General features: G+C 37.0%; 3 protein-coding genes across 3 annotated transcripts; all 3 read left to right on the top strand.

The window, feature by feature from the left end:
• Positions 1 to 741: 741 nt before the first annotated feature.
• Positions 742 to 1,702, top strand: LOC108408930 (olfactory receptor 52N4-like). The gene is given in 2 exon segments (XM_037001011.2): positions 742 to 1,563; positions 1,565 to 1,702. Coding segments are annotated over 2 exon segments (960 nt in total).
• Positions 1,703 to 12,841: 11,139 nt separating this feature from the next.
• Positions 12,842 to 15,975, top strand: OR56B1 (olfactory receptor family 56 subfamily B member 1). Its single transcript, XM_017679220.3, has 2 exons — positions 12,842 to 12,863; positions 15,035 to 15,975. The coding sequence occupies exons 1-2, from the start codon at positions 12,842 to 12,844 to the stop codon at positions 15,973 to 15,975; spliced, it is 963 nt and encodes a 320-aa protein (XP_017534709.2).
• An 8,906-nt stretch (positions 15,976 to 24,881) lies between these two features.
• LOC118968840 (olfactory receptor 52N4) lies at positions 24,882 to 25,844 on the top strand (the record flags this gene model as incomplete). The annotated part of the gene is made up of 1 exon (XM_037001009.2): positions 24,882 to 25,844. A coding segment is annotated over one exon (963 nt), but the record flags the coding sequence as incomplete, so codon positions are not given.
• Between the last annotated feature and the right edge of the window lie 1,010 nt (positions 25,845 to 26,854).

Raw genomic sequence — 26,854 nt, forward strand, 5'->3', positions numbered from 1 at the left:
GTTCTGGTTTTATTTTTAGAGGTTCCTTTTGTGTTTTCCAAATCATAGTTACTATATTTCAGTACTGTATTTCATGAAACTATATTTTCGTACTTCTTAAAATATTTTGACACCTGCTCTTTTCAATGGTATCTGAGAAACAGGTAGCTAAACTGGGACCCTCAGGCTGACTATTTTCTCAGAATCCTGCTAATCAGAGATTGATAAGGTGTTTTATGATCTTGCCCTCACCAATATCTAGCCTGAAAATGAGCCTTCCATGCCCACACTCAAGAAACATCACTATATCTTTTCTTCTCAAAGATATAATCTAAAGTTTCATGAATTTTCACCTAGATTTTCTGTCTAGAATATGCACATAGTTATTAATATTTAAAATATCTTAACAAAAGTAGGTTCAGAAAAATAATAACCAAAACTTTGTCTTTTATAAGTTGATATTATTTGTTTATAGGGAACAAGGCAAGTATTAGTCACTAAAACTTATTTGTTGTCTACATTGATGAATGAGTAAATGAATGAATGAGAAATTATTATTTGGCTTAAACAGAGTTTATGCTCATATTCCCTGGAGATCAGGAAAAAAAATACTGCTTGTTTAGCCATTAAAATGTACTTTGGAGAGAAAAGACAAAAGCAATAAAGACAGTGACTATGACCAAGATGTATTTTTCTCTTATCTCTAGGAGGATCCACAAACATTATAAGATGATTAAAGATTGTAACAGCCTGGTCACGCTAATGCTGAACCAGACAGACCTGACCCCAGCCTCATTCATCCTTAATGGGATCCCAGGACTGGAGGACATGCACCTGTGGATTTCCTTCCCATTCTGCTCCATGTATGTTGTGGCCATGGTAGGAAATTGTGGACTCCTCTACCTCATCCACTATGAGGATGCCCTGCACAGGCCAATGTACTACTTCTTGGCTATGCTTTCCTTTACTGACCTTGTCATATGCTCTAGTACAATCCCTAAAGCCCTCTGCATCTTCTGGTTCCATTTCAAGGAAATCAGCTTTGATGGCTGTCTGGTCCAGATGTTCCTGGTCCATACCTTCACAGGGATGGAGTCTGGGGTGCTCATGCTTATGGCCCTGGATCGCTACATGGCCATCTGCTACCCTCTGCGTTACTCAACTATCCTCACCAATCCTGTCATTGCAAAGGCTGGTCTCTCCACCTTTCTCAGAGGGATGTTGCTCATCATTCCATTCACTTACCTCACCAAGCGCCTGCCCTTTTGCAGAGGGAATATAATTCCCCACACCTACTGTGACCACATGTCTGTAGCTAAGTTATCCTGTGGAAATATCAAGGCCAATGTTGTGTATGGCCTGATGGTTGCCCTCCTCATCGGGGGCTTTGACATCCTGTGCATCACAGTCTCCTACACCATGATCCTCCGGGCGGTGGTCAGCCTGTCCTCAGCAGATGCTCGGCAGAAGGCCTTCAGCACCTGCACTGCCCACATCTGTGCCATTGTTTTCTCCTACAGCCCAGCTTTCTTCTCCTTCTTTTCCCACCGCTTTGGGGGCCACACAATCTCTCCATCTTGCCATAATCATTGTGGCCAATACTTATCTGCTCTTGCCTCCCACTATGAACCCTGTTGTCTATGGGGTGAAAACCAAGCAGATACGAGACTGTGTTATCAGAATCTTTCCAGGTTCTAAGGGTACCAAATCTCATAACATATAAAAGGAACATTTGTTTGGGGTGGGATGAGCAGGCAAAGAATATTTATTTCTGTCTGTTTAGGGAGGAGACTTGCCAAGAATAGGTATCTGGCCTTGCCAGGTAATCATGATGGGCAGTCTATCCCCAGTAAAATTACTGCAGTATAGCAAAATAAATTTCATGCCACATCACCCTCCACATGGGTTTTTTGCCTACAGTTTCTCAGTAAAACTCAGGTCTCAATAATAATCAGGTTCAAGGAAGGATAAAAACTAATGTGAAGCTGGGGTAATTAGCCAGAAAACAGAGCCAGGTGAAATTAATGATCTGGGGCCAGATGACCCAAATTGCTCTGTTTTTAAACTGTGAATGTTATTTCCAGTTTTGTAACTGCAATTTAACTCTGGAAAAAATGCACTGTATATTCTTATTATTTATAAAACTTGTCTTTTCTCAACAACTTCTTAAAGATGAAACTAGAAAGGGTACCACGAGGTCATTAGTATAATGAGGTATAAGCCTTTGGGTATCTAATGAGAAAGTATCTGGTCAGGTTTCTCCTAACATGAGCCATTCACATAATTGTCTCCTTCCCAACCAGTGGGTTGTCTGTTTGACTCAAGATAACTTTCAAAGAAGGCATAGTTTGGAGATAGAAGTAGAACTCTTGATGGCATTTATGAAATTTTATAATAAGTATATTTCTATAATTATAGGGTTATGGGAAACAATGGTTTCTTTTTTTATTTTGAGCTAAGAATAAAAGGAGAATTGCTTAATATTTCTTTATAATATTAAAACATTTGTAAATTAATATGAAGGTGAGAGACTATGAATAATAGTTTTATATCATTGCCATAGATCCCTTAAAGGAGATTGCAGTTGGTTCTTCCTGCCCAACTTCTAAAAATCCACATTACTTTTCTCAGATGCTGTTAGTTTATGCTCATTACTTTTATTTTTGATTCATCCTCTAGTGTTTTTCATTTCATAAACGCACAAAACAAATAAACTTCCATTACAAAGTCATCCTGTTTTGTTTCTCTATCTGGATAGCAAAATTCTCTAAAGCTTGCCAGTATTCATTCTTTCCACTTACTAATTCTGAAATAATTCTTGCCCCCTTCTGGCTTCCAGAATATCTTCCATCCCATCACTTCACTGAAGTAGCTTTTGTCAACTTCAAAAATTACTTTCATGTCACTAAATCTAGTAGGTCTTTCTCTATGCCCATCTTGTCCTACCTGTCAACAATATTGACTACAGTTGATTAATCCCTTTGTCTAGAAACCCTCAGTCTACTTGACTTCTGGAATACATCACAGAGAGAATACTTCCTATATAGTCCCATTTGTTTTTCCTTTTCCCCTGCATTTCTTTAGGCTAGCCTATCTCTGAGTTCAGCTCTCATTGAACCCAAATGCCTTTGTATGCTAATGACTCCCAAACTGATTAACTCATTAATGGATTCATGGACACTCAGGTGCAAGTTCAAGATGGAACTTCATGGTACCTTTTTATTAATGGCATGCTAACTCTGTCATTTCTAGGTCCTTTTCTTGTTTGGCTGTTTGTTTTTACTTTCATTTCCTTACCTCACTCCCAATCCTCAGGCCTGTCTTCCTTTGGCATTCTGCTCATACAGAATATATTTTTAAATATGTGAATATGAAGTCATTTATTAAATGTTTATTTTAGAAACTTACACCTGTTTATTTTGCTAAAATTTTATTATGTTGCTTACTCTTAACTCTTATTATTTTTAAATGTATTTATGTTTTCATGTATACTTCACTTCTTGCTCATGATTAGTTTATAGACTTCCTGAGCATGCAAGCAACACTATTTTCTTAATCATTCCCTGATTAAGGATATCTTTTTTTCAGTCTCTCTCTGTCATCACAAATAATACTATGATGAACAGCTTTGCTCACATACACACATATACACACGCATGTGTGCCCTTATGAAACTGGGGATTTTATTCAGAATACAAAGAAGTGAGTTAGTGGAGTCATAGTCTCTGCACCTTACCTTTAATGAAGCAGTCTTTAGACTGACTGTTGATGAACTTTTCAATAGAGACAGGGAGAGCCAGAAGACAATGAAATGACATTTTTAAAGTGCTGGAAAAATACTTCCAACTTGAATAAAAAATTGAATAAAAATTCTTGGAGAAAAATGAGAAAATAAGTATTTACTTACATAAAGGCTGTGAGGAAATGCTATAAAGTATGTTATTCAGAATATAGAATAATGATTACTCAATGAAGCACAGAACTGCAGATATTAATGTAACCATCAGGAAGAAGAAAAGTTGGAGGTGATTATGAAAAAACATTTACACTTTAAAATGGGGAAAATAACATAATGGAAAAAAGAAACTTATGTAGAGGTAAAATACACAGCAGTAAAACACAACAGGTGGGAAGAGAGTGAATAGAGTTAAAATCTTGTATTTACATTGATAAAGTAACATACAATGAAACCAAGAGCTGGTTCTTTGAGAAAATAGACAAAATAAATAAGCCTCTAGCCAGACTTATTAAGAGAAAAAGAGAATCAACACACATCAACAGAATCAGAAACGAGAATGGAAAAATCATGACAGACTCCACAGAAATACAAAGAATTATTAAAGACTACTATGAAAACCTATACACTAACAAGCTGGAAAACCTTGAAGAAATGGACAACATCCTAGAAAAATACAACCTTCCAAGACTGATCAAGGAAGAAACAAAAGTTAAACAAACCAATTACAAGCAAAGAAATTGAAGCGGTAATCAAAAAACTACCCAAGAACAAAATCCCCGGGCCAGACAGATTTACCTTGGAATTTTATCAGACATACAGAGAAGACATAATACCCATTCTCCTTAAAGTTTTCCAAAAAATAGAAGAGGAGAGAATACTCCCAAACTCATTCTATGAAGCCAACATCACCCTAATACCAAAACCAGGCAAAGACCCCACCAAAAAAGAAAATTACAGACCAATATCCCTGATAAATGTAGATGCAAAAATACTCAATAAAATATTAGCAAACAGAATTCAAAAATAGATCAAAAGGATGATACACCATGACCAAGTGGGATTCATCCCAGGGATGCAAGGATGGTACAACATTTGAAAATCCATCAACATCATCCACCACATAAACAAAAAAGGACAAAAACCACATGATCATCTCCATAGATGCTGAAAAAGCATTTGACAAGGTTCAACATCCATTCATGATAAAAACTTTCAGCAAAATGGGAATAGAGGGCAAGTACCTCAACATAATAAAGGCCATATATGATAAGCCCACAGCTAACATCATACTGAACAGCGAGAAGCTGAAAGCTTTTCCTCTGAGATCGGGAACAAGATAGGGATGCCCACTCTCCTCACTGTTATTTAACATAGTACTGGAGGTCCTAGCCATAACAATTAGACAAAGCAAAGAAATACAAGGAATCCAGAATGGTAAAGAAGAAGTTACACTGTCACTATATTGTACATAAAAAACCCTAAAGACTCTACTCCAAAACTACTATAACTGATATCAGAATACAGCAAAGTTGCAGGATACAAAATGAACACAAAGAAATCTGTGGCTTTCCTATACACTAACAATGAACTAATAGAAAGAGAAATCAGGAAAACAATTCCATTCACAGTTGCATCAAAAAGAATAAAATACCTAGGAATAAACCTAACCAAAGAAGTGAAAGACCTATACCCTGAAAACTATAAGACACTCTTAAGAGAAATTAAAGAAGACACTAACAAATGGAAACTCATCCCATGCTCTTGGCTAGGAAGAATTAATATAGTCAAAATGGCCATCCTGCGCAAAGCAATATACAGATTTGATGCAATCCCTATCAAATTGCCAGCAACATTCTTCAACGAACTAGAACAAATAGTTCAAAAATTCATATGGAAACACCAAAGACCCCGAATAGCCAAAGCAATCCTGAGAAAGAAGAATAAAGTAGAGGAGATCTCACTCCCCAACTTTAAGCTCTACTACAAAGCCATAGTAATCAAAACAATTTGATACTGGCACAAGAACAGAGCCACAGACCAGTGGACCAGATTAGAGACCACAGATATTAACCCAAACATATGTGGTCAATTAATGTACGATAAAGGAGCCATGGACATACAAAGGGGAAATGACAGTCTCTTCAACAGATGTTGCTGGCAAAACTGGACAGCTACATGTAAGAGAATGAAAGTGGATCACTATCTAACCCCATACAAAAAGTAAATTCAAAATGGATCAAAGACCTGAATGTAAGTCATGAAACCATAAAACTCTTAGAAAAAAACATAGGCAAAAATCTCTTGGACATAAACATTAGCAACTTCTTCATGAACATATCTCCCTGGGCAAGGAAAACAAAAGCAAAAATGAACAAGTGGGACTATATCAAGCTGAAAAGCTTCTGTACACCAAAGGACACCATCAATAGAGCCAATAAGTACCCTACAGTATGGGAGAATATATTCATAAATGACAGATCCGGAAAAGGCTTGACATTCAAAATATATAAAGAGCTCATGCGCCTCAACAAACAAAAAGTAAATAATTCAACTAAAAAATGGGCAGAGGAACTGAACAGACAGTTCTCCAAAAAGAAATTCAGATGGCCAACAGACACATGAAAAGATGCTCCACATCGCTAGTTATCAGAGAAATGCAAATTAAAACCACAATGAAATATCACCTCATACCAGTAAGAATGGCTACCATCCAAAAGACAAACAACAACAAATGTTGGCGAGGTTGTGGAGAAAGGGGAACCCTCCTACACTGCTGGTGGAAATTTAAATTAGTTCAACCATTGTGGAAAGCAGTATGGAGGTTCCTCAAAATGCTCAAAATAGACTTACCATTTGACCTAGGAATTCCACTTCTAGGAATTTACCCTAAGAATGCAGCACTCCAGTTTGAAAAAGACAGATGCACCCCTATGTTTGTCACAGCACTTTTTACAATAGCCAAGAAATGGAGGCAACCTAAGTGTCCATCAGTAGATGAATGGATAAAGAAGATGGGGTTCATATACACAATAGAATATTATTCAGCCATAAGAAGAAAACAAATCCTACCATTTGCAACAACATGGATAGAGCTAGAGGGTATTATGCTCAGTGAAATAAGCCAAGTGGAGAAAGACTAGTACCAAGTGATTTCGCTCATCTGTGGAGTATAAGAACAAAGAAAAATGGAAGGAACAAAACAGCATCAGAATCACAGAACCCAAGAATGGACTAATAGTTACCAAAGGGAAAGAGACTGGGGAGAATGGGAGGGTAGGGAGGGGTAAGGGTGGGGAAGAAGAAAGGGGGTATTATGATTACCATGTATAATGTGGGCAGTGGGGGAAATGGGAGGGCTGTGCAACACAGAGAAGACAAGCAGTGATTCTACAACATTTTGCTATGCTGATGGACAGTGACTGTAATGGGGTTTGTGGGGAGGACTTGGTGTAGGGGAGAGCCTAGTAAACATAATATTCTTCATGGAATTGTAGATTAACGATAACAAAAAAAGGGGGGATTACTCCCTGATAGGATAAAATTAACTGCAAATCAATGATTCATACATGCTTTACATATCCTTAATTTTGATCTTTTAAAGGGTGTCAGATGATCAGCTATGGAAGTACATTTTTCTGATAATATTTCTTCCTCTTAAAAAAAAAGCAGTTCCTGTGTGGTGGTCTCCAATAGGTTTTTCACAATGGTATAAAGGTCATATCAAAGTGTGGGCAAAGGGTTTGTGTTTTATAGAGGATCAAAGCCTTATTTGGCTACCCAGAAAATGAATTAAGATACGATATCAAGAAGACTTCCAACATCAACATCCTCTGGAAGAGTCATTCCAGAAGATGATCATCAAAAATCTTCAACAAATATCCTGGTGCTGTTGCAGTTGCAGCTGCCTTCATCCCACCAGTTCCTGGACTTGCTATTGGAATGAAGAAGGAGATATCTAAGCTGGCCTGTGCATACAGTAAAACAACAAATTTGACTGGATCTATATTGTCAGAACTCCACCAAGAATTAGGAGAAGTGTAAGTTGCAGTGCTCCAAAATCGTGCAACTATAGACTATCTACTGTTAAGAGAACATATGGGATGTGAACAGTTCCCAGGAATGTGTTGTTTTAATTTGTCTGATTTTTCTCAAACTATTCAAATTCAGTTAGACAATATCCATCATATTATTGGTAAGTTTTCACAAATGCCTAGGGTACCTAACCGGTTTTCTTGGTTTCACTGGATATGGCTGGTAATTGTAGGTCTGCTTTTGTTATGTAGCTGTATTCCTATTCTGTTAATGTGTGTACGCAATTTAATTAGTAGTTTGTTAAAACCTATACATGCTTATGTTACTCTACAAGAAGTTATGTCAAAGAAATAATCAATCTTCCCATGTTTTCTTCTGTCTGCTACTTCTATAGCTTTTCTTCTTCCTTCCTGATTATATCCCTTTAGTAGAATTTGTGCCTCATATCGAAAATTACCAAGTATCATAATTCTTCCAAGTGGTAAAGATGCCTCAAGACAAATGCTGGGCATGGAAGCCACGGGGCATAAATCTGCAAAGAAGTAAAAAGCTAACCTTTTCAAAGAATATTGCTTCTCTCTCACTTACCAACTTTACATTTCCCTGTACGGCCCCAGAAGACAGCTGGTTAGCCAGAAACGGGTAAGATTTTTCAAGGGAGGAACAACCTAAGACAGGCACAGTCGCAGGGGGGCCATCAGGTGAGAAATTGGGGATCAACAAAGGGGAGGCTTAGAACCTCACTCCCCCTGTTTTGAGAGAAATCTTCTGCATCTGTGGATGTTTTGTTGCCCTTGTCTAGCTTGGATTAATACTTAGTCTATAGGCACAGACCTGATCATCTACATTTGCCCTCTTACAGCACTAAATTATGTTTTCAACCTTTATCTTGCATCTACCTACCACTTCAGCATTTTATTAAAAAATAATAATAATAATAAAGGGAGAAATGTGGGATTCACATATAAATCAAGTATAAAAATCAAATGAATAATCATATCTGACTTGATTGTTTATATTTTATGATGCATGATCAAAACCGAAAGTTTCTGTGATGACTGCCCTTGCACTGTTCACCACGTAAGAACTTATTCACTATGTAAGAACTTGTTTACCATGTAAGAACTTGTTTGTTATGCTTCAGAAGATTGGAGACTGTTGAGAATTAGGCTGGGGGTTGATTAATGATTGTGCATTGAGTCCCCTATACAGAATTTTATTGTTGTTAACAACCATTTGATCAATAAATATGAGAGATGCACTCTCAAAAAAAAAGTGAGTATGAACAAGAAAACTATTAATGACAAAGACTTGAAATGGGAGAATGGATACTGTAACTGGTTCATATTAACCTCCCCGTGCAATTTATATCTGTATCTTGAATAGTGAAAAAATCTGATTTACACAGCTCAATAAAGATTTGGGAGTATGTTTCTAACACCCTAAAAAAAAAGTAACATATACTATTTTAATAGACATTAGTAAGTTAAGAATGTATATTATAATATATATGTTAACCTCTGCAATAAAATAAAGGAATGAGTAGCAAAACTAACATTGAAGAAAAATACAAGAATAATAATAATAACTATTTAGTCCAGAAATGGCAAGTGAAACAAAGAAAAAAAAAAGAACAGATAGGACTAAATTAAAACAATGGGAGCATAGTAAACTTGAAAAAAATTATGCCAGTAATTACATTAGCATAAGCTGACTAAGCAATACAATTGGGAGACAATGAAGTGGAAGATAAGAAAATATCCTCAATTAAAAAAAAACAACTATATGATTTTTGAAGACATATACTGTATACAATACAAGAAAAATCTTGTGTGGCTATAGTAGACCAAACTGATTTTAACACAACAAGTTTTAGGAGTGATAAAATATAACATTTCATAGTGATAGCAGTAACAATTTATGGGAAAATATAAAATCCTTAATTTTGAATGGGCTTAATATCCTTATAGATATATACACATATATACATATACACAGAAGAAACTGATAGGACTAGAAGAGGAAATCAATAAAGCCACAATGAAATAGTTGGATATTTTAACACATCTGGTCAGTAATTGGAGAGCAAGGAGTTAGAAAAAACAAACTGGTTATAGAAGATTTGAACAAGATAAACAAATTGACCTATTTGGTCTATACAGAAAACAATAAACAACAGCTTTGAAGGACAGTTTTGATTTCTCAAAAGAACATAAAATATATACCAACGTAAGCAATAATAGGATATTAAGAACAACCTTATCCCAATACATTTGAAAATGTAGATGAAATGTATATTGAAAACACTACAAGTGATCTAGGAAGAAATATAAGGTCATAGTAGTCATAAATCTAAAAAAAAATTGAAAGTTACCTAAAAATCTCCATGAGCATGTGCATATGTGTGTGTGTGTGTGTGTGTGTGTGTGTGTGTGTGTTTGGGATTATATAATAATACATTATAACCAAGTGAGACTTATTGTTGAAATTCAAAGTTGATTGAATACACAAAAGATTATCAAATTAAAATGCCACAAAAAGATTTGAAAAGGAAAGTAATTATTTTGATAGATTAAGAAAAAATTCTTTTTAAATGAACATCCATTCACGACAAAAACACTTGGCTAAATTTAGAAGTATAATTTCCTTAACTTGATAAAAGGTATGTACCAAAACCTCTAGAGCTAATGTCCTAATTAACAGTGAAATATTAAAATCTCACTGAGAACTATAAGACAAGGATGTCAATTCTTCCCATTTCTATTCAACATTGTAGTAGAGGTCCAAAAAGAAGAATAAAATAATAAAAGGAGGAAAAAAAACATTAATAATGGAAAGACTAGAAACAAATGAAAATGGAAACACAACACACCAAAAAATTGGGGATGTTACAAAAGCAGTTCTTAGAGGGAAGTGTATAGCAATAAATGCATACATTAAGAAAAAAAATGTGGCCAAACCGTATTTGCTTCAGGTCATTTTTTTACCAGATCCCTTACACTCCACTGGGATAGCCATTAGGCTTTCCAAGCTTCCTATTAGTCTTGGGTGTTTCCCAGAGTCCACACCCTCTCCCCAGATTTGTCAGTTTCCACAGATCAGCAATGGATTACCCAACATTTATATATTGTCCCACAATTGGGGTCCACATGGGTATCAGCATCCCATACCAGGTTCTGGAGTGAACTGGTCTAACTTGACTTTTATTCCTACAGTGAATGTGGCCTGATCAAGATTTTCAAAGTTGGTTAGCCCAAATTTCCAAAGGAGGGTGGTTATCCCAACTCCTTAAGAATTTGTTGAACTTCCTCTATGGATTTCTAAGGTCCCACCTTCCCAGGGAGATCCCCCTCACTGGGCCAGGCTTCCCTGCTGGCTAGAATAGTCCGGTTTTTTAGGGAGTGAGCTTCTTAAAGCCCCTGAGCCCCGTGCTGGCACAGCTGCAGGGGGTGTGCTGGGTGATGCTCATTTTCTCTGCTTCTGCCCAGAGAACTTCCCTACCGCCATACCCCATAGCTGCACCATCCATGACTCAGTGCTTCCCTGGCTGGGCTTTGGCAGCTCTGTCAACACGCTCAGCTGGGGCGTATTTTCTCATGAACGTTTCCTGAACTGAGGACTGGCGGGCAGGCTGCGGTCGCTATTACTATTGCGTACTTACGCTTTCCTTTGCATTAGCGGTTGCAATGCACAAACTGTCAATCACCACAACATAACCCCAATCCTGCCCGCATTCTCCTCCCTTTCTAGGGATTTTCTTTGCTGTGGTGCACTGTGCACAGTTTTTCAGACAAGTCCATGAAAGCAGCCGGCGTTTTGGTGGCACCCCTGTGCTCACATGGCAGTCCACAAGCCTGTGACATATGGGCCACCCTCTCCCCAGAGAGGCCACCTCAGGATTCCCTGTGGATGCCTCTTTCCCAAGGCCGACTTCTCTGAGCTCCTGGTGGCTCAACAGTTGTTGCCTTGCAACCTCCTTGGAACTTCCCAGATAAAATCTGCAACAGGCCCCTGTATGTGGAGTGAGGGAGAGACCCAAGAAAGAGGCAGGCCACTCCAGGTGGATAGGTGGCAGGTTTGAGAAGCAGAGAACTTACATATGAGGCTTATCTTGGGTGGCTGCAAGATAAGTAGATCTCAGTACCCACTTGCAGAATCTTAAGTTTACACAGAGGCCCTAACTGGGTTCAGTTGTCAGTACAGTCCAGATGGTCTAAACAACATGTTGCTCTCTCAAGGCTCTGTCCTTGGGGCAGCTTCTGGGAGCAGGGAACAGAAGTAGAACCCGCTTTGCAAGGACAGTGGAAGGACTGATGAGCTTCCCATTGCCAGGATTCAGCTCATGGGCCAACCTGTGAACCAGTGGTCTGGTTCTTTTGATGACCTCTCCCAACAAATATATATATTTTGAGATTTATGAATACCTTCTCCTCTAATGATATTTTTTTTAAAGCACAATCTCCTAACTACAGATTTAGAATCCCCTTAAATTTTGTACTCAAGATCAATTTAAATACTAGCAAAATCATACACCGTTTTTAGACTCTCTTTGGTTTCATAAATTAAGGTATTTTTCTGTTTATGTAATTTCTCAAGTTACATTAATAAGAAGCATTTCTCTAAGTTAATCTCCTTCCTGCCCTTTTGGGATTTCACATCCTAAGAATTCAGCTTTCCTTATTAAGGGCTGTTCTCTCCTGTCTCCAAAGGAGGTCTATTATCCTCACATCACTGAGTGCCTACTACTCCCCATAAATTACAAAGCTCATTCATATGTGCCTTGTGTGAGCTCAGAACACATCCTCATCTCCTGTGAAAGCTCTTTTGTCAGAATTGTGTGTCTTTGCCAAGTAGGAAATCCCTGCCATAGGGAGGACGTCAGACCGTGGATCTCTGCTCAAGACCACAGTGAGTACTAAACCTTGGCATCGTCACGTTCTGCAGAATCCCAGAGCTTCCGGCAGCTCAGCCTTAACCGTTTCCTGTGTTGTTTCGGCACCATTGAGCCCTTCCTCTGCCCTGGCAGGATATAGAGGCTTGGAAAGACTTTCTGAGGGGCTAACAGATAGCATTAGAAAATACGAAGTTTGTATGGTGCTCCAGAAGTTACCTAGTCTGCAAAACAACTACCAGGTTATCTTTGGGGCTAATATATGAACTATTTTGCATAGTAGAATCACATTCCATGTCCTGCTGACTTCCAATTGTTTAAAAAATATTAAAAACAATTACTTCTTTTCTGTGAGCTCCAACATGCTCTTTCTCTTAACTGTATCGCACAAGTATCAGGTAAAATATTCAAAAGATAATGGGACAACGTAAAAATACAGGATGTGGGTTTGATACAAGGATGTATAATAATAAATGGAAATTTGGCAAAAATACCAGGCCTTGTACAGTCAAATGGATTACATGTTCCCAAGCTTTCAAGATTACATGTTTCCATTGGGCTGAAATCCTTCATAACTCTCATCTGAAAGTCCAATGCCAAACTAGCTTCACCTCCAAGCCAGTTATTTGTTAAAATTTTCTAAGAATACTTTGGATGATTTTAGTGTTTATCAAACTATATCCTTTAAAAAGGATAATTTACTCATGATTTGGCATTACTGTATTAAGCAAACAGAGCCAGCAAGAAATATCTGGGAACAAAATGTATCTGGCATTCATATGCATCTTCTCTTGTTAGTGACAACGGTAGAGAATGTTCATTTATTTCAGATTTTTTGTCTACATTTAAAAGTAGTAATATCAAGAATAAACCCATAACTAATAAAATTAAATTGCTGATAATTCTAAACATTTCATTTGAAAATTTCAGTACACAATTTTCCAGTCTCTCTCTCCTTGTTTTCTTTTGCTGATAAGCCTACAAAAGCTTCCACCACGACAAAATACTGGTAAATAAGTGTCTTGTAAAATCAACAATTTTAGTAAATGGCAAATATTCTGTGTTTCTGAAGGTCAGGATATAAACTGAGGAAACCAGGATGACACTGAATGGATTATTCATGTCAGAGATGCCTTATGCACTATAAAAGAATTAGAAGTCATTTGAAAGAAAGTGAGAGGGTATGAATTAGGCTAGGGAATACTTATATTAGAATTATCAGATTGCTCACAAAAAGAATGAAGCCCGGGGAGAGGCGAGTATGACCAGGTAAGCTTACCGAGGCAGTACTAGTGAAGAAAAGGGTTTCATGAGGACAATACAAATAGAAATCAGCAGGATAAGGAAGCGATTGTTTGTGGAAAGGGGAGGCTGGTTTGTGAGTTTCAGCTTTGGCTGGTTGGGTCCCTGAACAGGATTAAAAAGTATAAGAAAAACAACAGGATCTGAGGACAAATAGTGGGTCCAGTTTTGAACATGCTTCTGATTACTTGATGGCTAGTTCTCCAATATGATAGACAGTAATTCTTGTTTATTAAGTAAAATCAAAAGCATCATGTTATCTTTAGCTAAATCCTGTATTTATTGTCTCTATATGTTCTCGAAGATTCAACCAGAAAGAAATAATAATTTTCCTTGCTTTGTCTCATTATATGACTTTTTAAATTGACAAATTCAGTCATGATCACTTAACTACCTTTCAGGCTATTCTTTTGTGACTGCCTCAGAAGTACCCACAAAGTAGGGTACCAGAGAAAAGCTGATCCCCTTCCAATCTGTAACATGCTTTATGTTGCAAATCTTTACAGTCCAAGATACCAGATTTTTGGAATGCTATATCAAACATGAATGGGCATCTATAACCACATGAAATCGTGCAGTTACAAAGTTTAATCTCTCATAGTTCTGCATTTAAAAAAATATACTTATTGTTAGTTTATTAAAACCCTGAATCAAGCATGACTGAGACAGATATGAAGAAAGCAAACCTGAAGAAAAATTCACCTGATTCTGCAGAATTTCTGTAGAGACAAAGAAAGGTTAAAAAAAACCTCCAAAAAACTAGAATTCCATTTATGTAGTGGTTCCAACCTGTAGTAACTGAGGACAATACAAATAGAGATTTGAGACTCATGCAGAATTTTCCCTGAGTAGTCAACATGGGTAGTTGCTACTTTTAAATTTCCCTTGTACAGCTGAGGCCCTGGAACTTCACTGTAACTTACCTTAATTTACTATAAGACATGGGCTACAGAATTCATTTTGTTGTAGCACCAAACTACACTATGTGGAAATATTTTTAAAACAATGTTTAATGATGATTATGCTCACAGAAAACAACTTTGAAAAACATTTCTCTTTCTCTTAGGAAAATATGTCTGCATCTCTGAAAGGCTCAAATAGCTCCAAATTCCAGGTCTCCGAGTTTATCCTGATGGGGCTCCCAGGCATTCACAGCTGGCAGCACTGGCTCTCCCTGCCCCTGGCTCTGCTCTACCTCTCCACTCTTGGTGCTAATATCCTCATCCTCATCATCATATGCCAGGACCGTGCTCTTCAGCAGCCTATGTTCCATTTTCTAGGTATCCTCTCTGTTGTGGACATGGGCCTGGCCACCACCATTATGCCCAAGATCCTGGCCATCTTCTGGTTTGATGCCAAGATCATTAGCCTCCCCCAGTGTTTCGCTCAGATTTATGCCATTCACTGCTTCGTGGGCATGGAGTCTGGTATCTTCCTCTGCATGGCTTTTGATAGATATGTAGCTATTTGTCACCCTCTTCGCTATCCATCGATTGTCACCAATGCCTTAATCTTTAAAGTTACCCTGTTTATGGTGCTTAGAAATGGCTTGTTTGTCATCCCAGTGCCTGTGCTGGCTGCCCAGCGACACTACTGCTCCAGGAATGAGATTGACCACTGCCTGTGCTCTAACCTTGGGGTCACGAGTCTGGCCTGTGATGACAGGAGGCCAAACAGCATTTGCCAGCTGGTTCTGGCATGGCTTGGAATGGGGAGTGACCTAGGTCTTATCTTGTTGTCCTATACTTTGATTCTGCACTCTGTACTTCAGCTGAATTCACCAGAAGCTGCATCCAAGGCTCTGAGCACTTGCAGCTCCCATCTCATCCTGATCCTCTTCTTCTACACAGTCATCGTAGTGATTTCAGTAACTCACCTGGCAGACACTCAGGCTGCTTTGATTCCAGTTCTGCTCAACGTGCTGCACAACATCATCCCGCCTGCCCTCAACCCAATAGTCTATGCACTTAGGACTAAAGAACTTAGGACAGGTTTCCAAAAGGTGTTTTCTTTGAACTTAGGAAAGAAATAAGGCAGGCACTGGAGACATTCTCCATGACATATATGAACTCAGTTTCTTTGAGAGTGAGTAGCAGAATTTCAGAGTTGATGGAGGAACTGAATGTCTTTGAGATGTCTTTTTCACATTTTAATGTAAACAATTGTGAAACCATCTGAAAAATGAATTCACAGTAGCTCCAAAATATTGGCAGGAGCTAAATATATGTGAGAAAAGGTAGGACTATCAGACAGGTTACAAAACCAGAATTAATGACTTCTCTCTCACCCCTGAAATAAAAATGAATATAAGAACAAACATAAACACACACATACACATATATAACCAATGAAATAAGTGATTGGTACATGATTACATATCATGCTTCTTCACTGATAGCTGTGATGTGGAAGCCACGTGCATCTTGCCTGAACGAGTGTCATTCCAGTAATATGAATGCAAAGACAGGAGTTGAAAACACTTCAGATGAGCAAAGCTCAACTGGACTGTGACGGGGCTCTAGAGTGAATACAGCAAGATGACCAGACTTGGACAAACAGAACCCAAAAGATATAAATAGGTTGATAGATGGATGAGAGAGAGAGAAATCAAGAAATACCAAAGGACCCATTGCTTGCTCATTTGCCTCTGCAAGTTTGTTCGCTGCCTGCACTGTTCTGCACCCTGGAGGTCTGAAGCTCATGCTGTACAACCCAGGCTCCTATGCCTTCCAGCATTCTGTTGGGTTGAGCCAATGGGAGTCATTGGAAGGAGATCAGCAGGCAAAAGGAGAGAGCTCTGGGAGATGTATTCTACTTCCAGCCTGCTTTGACATGAGCGTTCTGACCGGATGCGTCCCTTAAGCACTTGCACGCAGCCTATGTATGTCCTGTGTGCTGCAGCAACAGCTTTGACAGTTCTACCCAGGAGCAATTTTTTCTTTTCTTTCCTCTTCAGGGCAAGAAAGTGATCAAGTCTTTATGATATTGGTGTCCAGGTCCCTAATGTCCATTATTTTTTTTTTGATAGTGATTTTTGTTCTCTTAATCCCACCTACAACTCAGTTCAGAGCAACTTCATTAAATTCTCTTCAGACTCCCATCTGTGTTTCTTGCCAGGACTCTGAATGACAAACCAGCATTCCCCACACAGGTACCGCCTCTACTACAACTGCTCATCGGCTGCTGTGACCACAGCCACACAGGGACACAGGCAGCTGCAGTGGGTGAGGAGATCTCCACATGAACGGAAATAAAGAAATCTAGAAAGTAGATGCAGGATTTTTATCCCAGCAAGAAAATCTCACCCAGAGAAAATTGTCTTCTCTTTTTCATGATCTTAAAACCAAAGCATAGCAGAAATAAATCTTAGCCTATTAGTGTCATGTATGTCATTATGATCTGGGCTCGTTCTCACTGAGCCCATGCTGAGAGTGTTTCATTAACTAGCTGGAATATTTTATGTATTATCTCCTGAGAAATGAGGATTACTTTGGGTTGTAGAACCACCAGATGCTAGTAACTCTATTACACATTGTATACTGTCACTCATCTTCCAGAGATATCACCTTCCTTAGATATAAAAGGTACATTCTATCTGTTTGCAGGTATAATGAAAATGTTGTGAAAGATACTCCTTATTAACCTGGCTTTCTACACAAACTGGAACTTATTTATGTTCATTTAAAGGTTAAAGAAGAGAAAGGATACAATGCCCTATGGACTCATAAAATTACTTTCCTTAATGATACACTTCAGGATAAGATAATTTAAGAAAATAATTGTTTGATATTTTCTGTAAAGATACAAGAGGATGGTATTTTTTTAAAATAAGAATAACCATGATAAGGGAGAAGTTCAATGTAACAAAAGAGAAATGACATGTTATTCCAGCAAAGATAACTTACCTGTTATGATCTAACAGAACTGAAATGCAGGAATCTGTGCAAGCATCCTGTACCTTAGACCAACATCAGCCAAAAGTATGTGATTTAATACAAGGACAGAGAGGCTTACCATAGAAGAAAGGGGGAAAGTGAGAGTGGCTTCCTAATTCAGAAATTTGAATTCCATGACTGCATGGGAACCAACTATTTCTTATTCCTTTGAGCTACATGGTCTTTATCTCCTTTGTGTGTGTGTGTGTGTGTGCATGAGAGAGAGAGAGAGAGAAAGACGGAGATGGGTAGAGAGAGAAAACTGACATAATTTTTTCTCTTCATGTAGTTCAGATTTCTCTACCCATCTATTAATGTGGCCAGCTGTGCATTCATATTTTCTGGAGTCTGAAGCCCATATAAATTTCACTTTTTTAAAATAACAAAAATACAAATAAACATTAAGGTTGAATGAGTAAAGGGTTAATGCAATTTTGAAAGCGGACGTAGGTCACAAAATCCTGAAAAAAAATTACATTTTAACTAATTTACTGCCTGGTAAAAATCTATAACAGAATTTAAACAGAAGTTTTTATTCTGATATAATTTCAAGCTTATATAATAGTTGTAAATCTAGAACAAGAAATTCTGTATACTTTTTACACAGATTCACCAATAGTTTACATTTTGCCCATTTACTTCATCATTTTTCTCTTTCCATTTGTATGTATGTATATTTATAAACTGCTTTTTTTCTGAGCAATTTGAAAGCAAGTTGGTTGTTTACTCTGAAATATTTCAGTGCATATTTTCTAAGAATAAAGACACTGATTTATATAAGCACAAAATAGACAACAAAATCAGGAAAATGGTATTGATACTTTATTATAATCTAATGCACAGTCCATATTTAAATTTTGTCAAGGGTCTTTGGAATGTCCCTTATAGCAATTCTTTCCAGGTTTGGGATCCAGTCCAAGATCAAACACTTCATTTGATTGCCAAATGTTTTCATTTTAATATGGCACATTTACTCATACTTCTTTGATCTTTGTATTTTTTAAGAGTTCAGGGCAGGTATTTTACAAAATGTCCTTCAATCTGGGATCATCTGGTATTTCCCCATAATCAGTAAGTTGGCCTTAATCAGGATGTGCACCTCTCACATAACCCTTCAGGAGAAACTAACATGGGTAGCTCCATCAGTTATGTTTTTAAAAAACTATTGGTATCATCATGATCATCATTTCAGGTTTATAGCTGATCTAATTTTCCCTAGCTTAATATGTAAGTGTAATAAGTCTAAACTTTTGATGAGATTTTATTTTATCCCATCATAATATTCCTTATTTTCTTGCCTTGACAGCAAGTTTTTTAAACCAGAGGCCATGTTTACATATTTCCTAGCCTAGCTTGGAGAGTAGAAAGATATTAATAAACAGGAATTAAGTGGAGAGATAAAACAATACATAAATGAAAGAAGAAATTAAAAAATGAAGCAGTGTGTGAATGAAAGAAATTCTCATCACATCATAGTTAAGATGCTTCTGATCTATTTTTCCACAGGGCAATGGGAAAAAAGGAAATAGAAGTCTGTGATAGATATTAAATCTTGGTTTACATTAAAAATAACTCATGTTCAGTTTCATTCTCTACCTTCCCATTTATACATGCTAACACACACACATGAGATTAGTCACATATATATGTATCTCTCTCTCTCTCTCTCTCTCTCTCTCTCTCTCTCTCTCTCTCTCTCGAGGTTACAATAATCTCATTATTTGGGCACAAGTTCTTGCTCTTTTTCCTCCTCCCACAGAGGTTAGCTTGATCCCCATACCAGCATCTGTGTCTCTGAAACATTCCCCTGGGGACATAATATATATTTTCCTTTAAAGGCTCAGTTCAATAGTACAGATATCAAGAAATTAGAGGTTAGTGGCTGCACATGCACATTTATTCTAGAATTGTATTTTTTTTCCAAGGCCCTGAACAGCTGGAGCAGTTGCATTCACTTCACTGTTTTGCTCTCCAGAAACTAAGGTATTTTAGACATACAAAGAGGGGATAGTGACAGGATTTATTTATTTATTTGTAAGCTGTAAGATAAAATGGGGAAGGGTTTTGGATGTATATGAATTGTTTATTATTTTTCCAGACATAAATCTTTGATTTCATCCACACGATTTGAAGCCAGAAGTGTGTGGGACAGGATGTTCCTAGAAAGTGTGTTTCCCAAATACAGCATTACAATTCAGTATAATATCATTATGATTGTGAATATCTGTGTTATTTCTCTTTCCAAATAGGAATCCTTACTTCAGCAGTGGTGGAAGTCTGGTGAACTACTCCCATGACAAGGAGAACTGGGAGACTAGTTAAAAGATAGTTGTCGATCATTAGACCAATGGTCAGATTACTTGTGCTTCTTATCTGTCCTCTTATTCCTTAAAATTATAGTCTAAGTCTCCTTGATTATATTTGGAGAGATTGGGTAATGACATTGTTCCATTGATTTTGGGTAGCAAAAACTGCATGGAACAAACAATTCTCATATGAAAAGAAGAACAAGAGTCTAAAGGATTGAAGATGGTCAAATAAAAACCTTTTTTTTTTAACATACAGGGTTTAAGAATGAGGCTAGACAGCAGATGATAATAAAGTTACATTTCATAAGTAATGATAGTCATGAATTGATATTACTGTTTAGTAACCCTGTCTATACACTAGCATAGTATAAGTTAAATATCCTTGCAGAAGAGATTAAGTTCTGATGTATCAAATTATTTTAAATTGGTTTTAAAAATGAAAATTACTTAAATTTGTAGTTAATACTTCAATCTTTAACTTAGATCTTGCAGAGCTTTGCAAATGTATTTAAGATGAGACCTAAATTATTAGCATCAAGTCAATTTTAGTAAAGATACAACTATAAAAAGAAAATTGATGAGTATAAATGAAATTATTGTGTAAGCATAAAGCCAGTTTTAGTGACTAAAGCTATACCTATAAAATATTGATGAATATAAATAAAATGTTTTTCTAAGTATTTAAAAAGTACATACTTCAGAAAGCATATTTTCAATTTTCCATTTAGCAATACTTATGCTTTTCCTAATTTCTCTACCTGCTTCTTACAGATACATAGTTAAAATGCAATAGAGCTAAGGAAACACACTTGGATTAAAAACATAGTGTCTTTTTCTCCAACTCAGGTAATTCTTTGCCTTCAGACAGCGTTAAGACACTGAACTAATACTGTCCACTTTTGTTAGGAGATTCTTTTAACTCCAAAAGCTGGGATATTGCATGGCACCCTGCTATTTACAGTGCATACAGAGGCCAAAGCAGATACTAAACATCATAGTTAAGAGATGGCTCAATATGTTTAAGAGGGATAGAGGAAGAACAGAATAATGATCCTAATTGAGGTCTTAAAATGTGGTAGTAAGGTTTAACATCAATTAATTTAATAAAATTATTAAATTTGTTTTTAATAAATTAAAATATACATATGCAATATTCATAACTATATCTTGGCTAATTCTTACAACCTGAAAGCCATATACCTTATGACTTACAGTCAAGAAAGAGAATGTTCCCCGCACTTCACAAAACTCCTACCTCATGCTACCTTCCAGTTTTCATTCTCTCTCATGGAGGGAAAATATGATCCCATTTCTAGTAGCAAAGATTAGTTGTATTTGATATAAATGGCATCAGACATTGCATACTATTTTGTGTCTAGTTTTTAAAATTAACACTGTGAGATGTATCCATGTTGTGCATGTAGTTGAATGTTTATTCTTGTGGTTATCTAGAATTTCACTGTGGTAAGGTACCAAAATTTATTTATCCATTCTGACATTAATGGATATTTAGGTATTTTCCAGTCTTAGATTGATAATATACTGCTAATGTTGAGTTTTCTGCTATAAATATGTACAAATTTTTCTTGGGAATGGTTGGTCATATGTTCATCATTACAAGATATGCCAAAAAGAAGTTCCAATCTACACTCCTACCAGGAGTGTATGAGAATTACAGTTGTTTCATATCCTCACCAATACTTGGTGTATTTAGTCTTTTCTATTGTAGCTATCTAGTAGGTATTGCTATGTCATGAGAGGTTCAATTTGCATCTATTTTCCTAATGGCTATAATGGCTACTTACATGTTTATTGGTACTTTTTGCTCCCCTTTGTCAAATTTATAGGAAATCTGTCCTTTCCTGCCTGTTTTTCTTATTTTGTAGGAGTACTTCAATATATTTTAGATATGAACTTTTCTGTTGGATATGTGCATTGCAAATAGCTTAGTCTGTGGCTTATTTTCTCATACTTTTAGTAGTGTTTTCAATTAAAAATTTTCATTTTAACTTAACACAAGCTGCTCTTTTTTTTATGGGCAGCATTTTTTGTGTCTTGTTTACAAATCTTTCCCTACTCCAAATATCAAAGAGAATGTGTATTTTTCATTTCACATTTAGCTATAGTATTTTCTAAAATTGTTTTTGTGTATGATGTGTCTTAGGGAACAAGGTGTGTTTCTATTTTCCCCACATATTTCCACTGACCCAGTAATATTTATTGAAAATACCATTCTTCTTCACAATCTGCCATGTTTGCTTTATCAGAAATTAAGTGGCTTAATGTGTGTTTCCGCATTTGATTTCTGGACTCTGTATTTCTTATAATAGTATTTTTATCCATATTTAAAAGGAGGGGTAATTTGCTTTTTAAGGAAGTTGTGTAAATTGCCCACATGGATACCTTCAGGATTTGGAAAGGTGGGGTTAAGATCTTAATGATATATTTTGTTAAGATTTTTGTTGTATTGACCTGATCTTAGAGGAATTGAAAGGCCAAAAAAGCCTCAAATAGATAACATGAATTAAAAAATCAGTTCTAGAATCCAGGTGTTCTAACAAACTGGTGGAATTTCTACCATATTAGTTGACAGTGTTTCTGTGAATGATCAGATATACCATTTCCTATATCTGGTACTAATAGGGTTCTTGAGAAGGTGGTTAATAGGAGCCAGTTTGATTGTTTGGGAAACTCCGTCACAGAGTTCCTTTGATTCTAGTATGTAGAAAGCTTACATCAATTTATTTTTGCTTTGGAGTCTGTAAGGTAAATGATTATCTGTTGTTCTAACCAGCCTGAATTCCCCATTAATTCCTATTTTGCTTACCTGTGAAACAGGAACTACAATATCTCAGAGTTAACCCCTTCCTTCTTTTGCCCTCCCTTCAGAGGAGTGGGGAGGGGAAGTATCCCTGAAGGAGGGCTAGGAAGACTATTGGGACTTCTTTACTGCCTAATGTTTTCCAAGCATGAATTAATTCATGACCCTCTGGATTCTTATGAATTTTTTTATTATTTATTCCCCATTATCAAAGAATTCCCTATTTCCTGATAATTACAAAATCTGTTATGATCTAGCTCCTGGTCAAATTAGCTAGCTTATCACTTGTCCCCTTCACACCAGGGAATTCTTGCAGACTAGATTGTTTGAATTTCTATACTTTTACATGTTGATGCCGCTCTCTGGAATTCCTTTTACAAATGTGTCTCCCTTACAACTGTCTTATTGCAGAATAGATCTCAAACACCTTCTCTTCAACATAGTCCTTCTTGACAATCATCAACCCCTCCTCCAAACACCCCTCACCACCAACGCACACCCACGTTAGGAATCCAGTGCTCATTTAGCATCTTCCACATACTTCTACTTTAGTTCTTGTTACATTTACTGTCATTATTTGTGTGGATCTTGGTCTCCCATTGAACTCTGAGTTCCTTAAAGGATGCACTTGTGTCTTGATTCCCATCTATCACATTGTACATGTTCAATAAATATTTATGAGAAATAAAGAGATTATTGAAAAAACGAGAAGCCATTTTTCCCCCCCAAATACTTAACTTGAAAATGAGGTTTACATGTAAGTACAGGATTTGAGGTTAGTTCATTTAGTTCTTGGGTAAGAAATAAATTTGATGTGTGGTTAGAAGTATTAAAAATAAAATTGCATTGTTTTTGTATCCACTAGAACCCAACTAAAATGAATTCCATTGTTAAAGTTATTAAAAATGTAAACCCAAAAGTTCAGAAAGAATAGGTGAAAAAACAATAAAAATTAGAGTTGCCAACATATTATTAGATGATAAATATTACTGGAAAAACTAGCATAATTGAGGAAATATATGACACTGCCTTTATAAGACAAACTAGTTTTTTGTTTGTTTGGTTTTGTTTTTGCTACAGACACCAGATAATCTCAGAGGGTAATACCTGAGGGTAAAACAGGGACACTGATAGAAAGACAGAATGAAAGAAATGACTTATTATTATTGATAGCTTCACCATCCTAAGCAATATGAGTTGCTCACCAGTTATTACTGAAAGTTTATTTTGAGTAGAAGTTTAAAAACATTCTAATAAATGCACATATACCAGGTGTAGGACAAAAATGAAGTGTACTAAAAGTGAGAAGAGTGAATCAAAAATTTTACTGAATTGTGAGATCCCAGGTTCCATTGAATAATAAATGATTTAGTATTTCCAAATGTTTAGCCATCAAAGGTAATTATCAGCCATTAACTAATAATAATAATAAAAATAACCATATATGTTGGGTCATTAATGAGGTGATCAAAGAACTCTAAGATCACATCAATAGGGAAATGTATATAGTTATTAATAAGTAAGTAAGGTGTCCTACCAAAAATCCCTTTAGAGAAGTCACTTGACTATAAATCTGTGAGGATGGGTATCTGTCTTTATAAAAAATTAGTGTAGAATCAGTGTCTGTCATGAGAACTTGGACTCCTCAATAAGAATTTGTTGAAAGAACAAATGAGCAAATTAATCAATACAAAAAAAATAAACCTCCTCCCTGGCATTCAGAAAATTTGGTTGCTTGATCATTAAAATGCACTATTTAAAATGTTTAAATGTGAGAGTGAGAGGGAGATAATAACCATAGTCTTTTCTTTTTCTTTTTTTACTCTAGGAAACTTGACATAAATTTTTCCCACATAAATGTTAAGCCTAATTGGTAATGCTGAATAAATCAGACCTGACCCCATTCTCATTTATTCTTAATGGGGTCCCAGGACTGGAGGACATGCACATCTGGATATCCTTCCCATTCTGCTCCATGTATGTTGTGGCCATGGTAGGGAATTGTGGACTCCTTTACCTCATCCACTATGAGGACGCCCTGCACAGGCCAATGTACTACTTCTTGGCCATGCTTTCCTTTACTGATCTGGTCATGTGCTCTAGTACAATCCCTAAAGCCCTCTGCATCTTCTGGTTTCATCTCAAGGAAATCAGCTTTGATGGCTGTCTGGTCCAGATGTTCCTGGTCCATACCTTCACAGGGATGGAGTCTGGGGTGCTCATGCTTATGGCCCTGGACCGCTACGTGGCCATCTGCTACCCTCTGCGCTACTCAACTATCCTCACCAATCCTGTCATTGCAAAAGCTGGGCTCTCCACCTTTCTCAGAGGGATGTTGCTCATCATTCCATTCACTTTCCTCACCAAGCGCCTGCCCTTTTGCAGAGGGAATATAATTCCCCACACCTACTGTGACCACATGTCTGTAGCTAAGTTATCCTGTGGAAATATCAAGGCCAATGTTGTGTATGGCCTGATGGTTGCCCTTCTCATCGGGGGCTTTGACATCCTGTGCATCACAGTCTCCTACACCATGATCCTCCGGGCGGTGGTCAGCCTGTCCTCAGCAGATGCTCGGCAGAAGGCCTTCAGCACCTGCACTGCCCACATCTGTGCCATTGTTTTCTCCTATAGCCCAGCTTTCTTCTCCTTCTTTTCCCACCGCTTTGGGGGCCACATGATCTCTCCATCTTGCCATATCATTGTGGCCAATATTTATCTGCTCTTGCCTCCCACTATGAACCCTGTTGTCTATGGGGTGAAAACCAAGCAGATAAGAGACTGCGTCGTAAGTATCTTTTCAGGCTCTAAGGGTACTAAATCCCATGGAACATGAGAGGACATTTCTAATGAGAGAGAAGAGCTGTTTGTACTCATGAGCTGATAAAGTCTTTTGGGAAGCACTATTCTGGCCACTGAAATGGTGGCCAGAATGCTGAATGGTGCATTTCTAAAGCCATGTCTTGAAAACCTCAACTGACCTGCTAACCAACCTTTCTATGATTTTTTTTCCTTCTCATTCCTCTGATGGATTAGTCTAACAGTCCACATTTCCTAGAAGAAAACCTAATTAGTCCATTTTTCAGTAAAAAATGAATTAAGTGAAAGGAGAAGATTTTATTTCCAAATAGTGATTATAATTTTCAGACTGAGAGCCAGCTGTTACTACACCCCGGAAAGTATGTGCTATATATTTTTAACCACTACTAAAATATCTTTTTTCAGCTTGACTTATTCCTGAAAAGAAGCTAGGGAGTACCATATGAAGTTGTTAAAGAAGTGAATTTTAAGTCTGTGGGCATCTTAGAAAATATTATTAGGCTGAAAGGTCTCTCCCAGCCAGGCCTCAAATATTTCACTGCAAGTTACAGCGGGGCCTTTGACAGTGGGCCTTTGGAAGCAGACAATCGAGAGAGTGAGGTAGATAAATCTCTTAGCCAAATGTAAGAAACAGTAAAACTCTTTTTAAGAACAGCATGAAAAGGGGTCAAAATCAACTTGTTTCCTTTTATCTCCAATTGTGAATCTAATAAATAAAATTAAATATCTTTTTCTAATACTTTAGATTCTTCTAAGTCAAACAACTGAGAGATTCAAGGAAATACTACTTTTATGTTAACATGTGATCTAAGCCAACTATATAAAGAACACAGAATAAACTGAATTATCCTTCTCTCTGTCCAACTTAAAAGAACACATATTATTTCTCCCCAGTGCAGTTGATAATACCCATCGAATCACATTTAATTAGTCCTTCTTCACTACTTGATGTTTTAAAATCCTACAAAACATCTCTATCCCCTAAGATATAATTATATTCCGTGTATTATTTCTCTGTCCCACCTC

Source organism: Manis javanica, chromosome 11, assembly GCF_040802235.1.
Source record: "Manis javanica isolate MJ-LG chromosome 11, MJ_LKY, whole genome shotgun sequence".
Classification (NCBI taxonomy): Eukaryota; Metazoa; Chordata; class Mammalia; order Pholidota; family Manidae; genus Manis; species Manis javanica.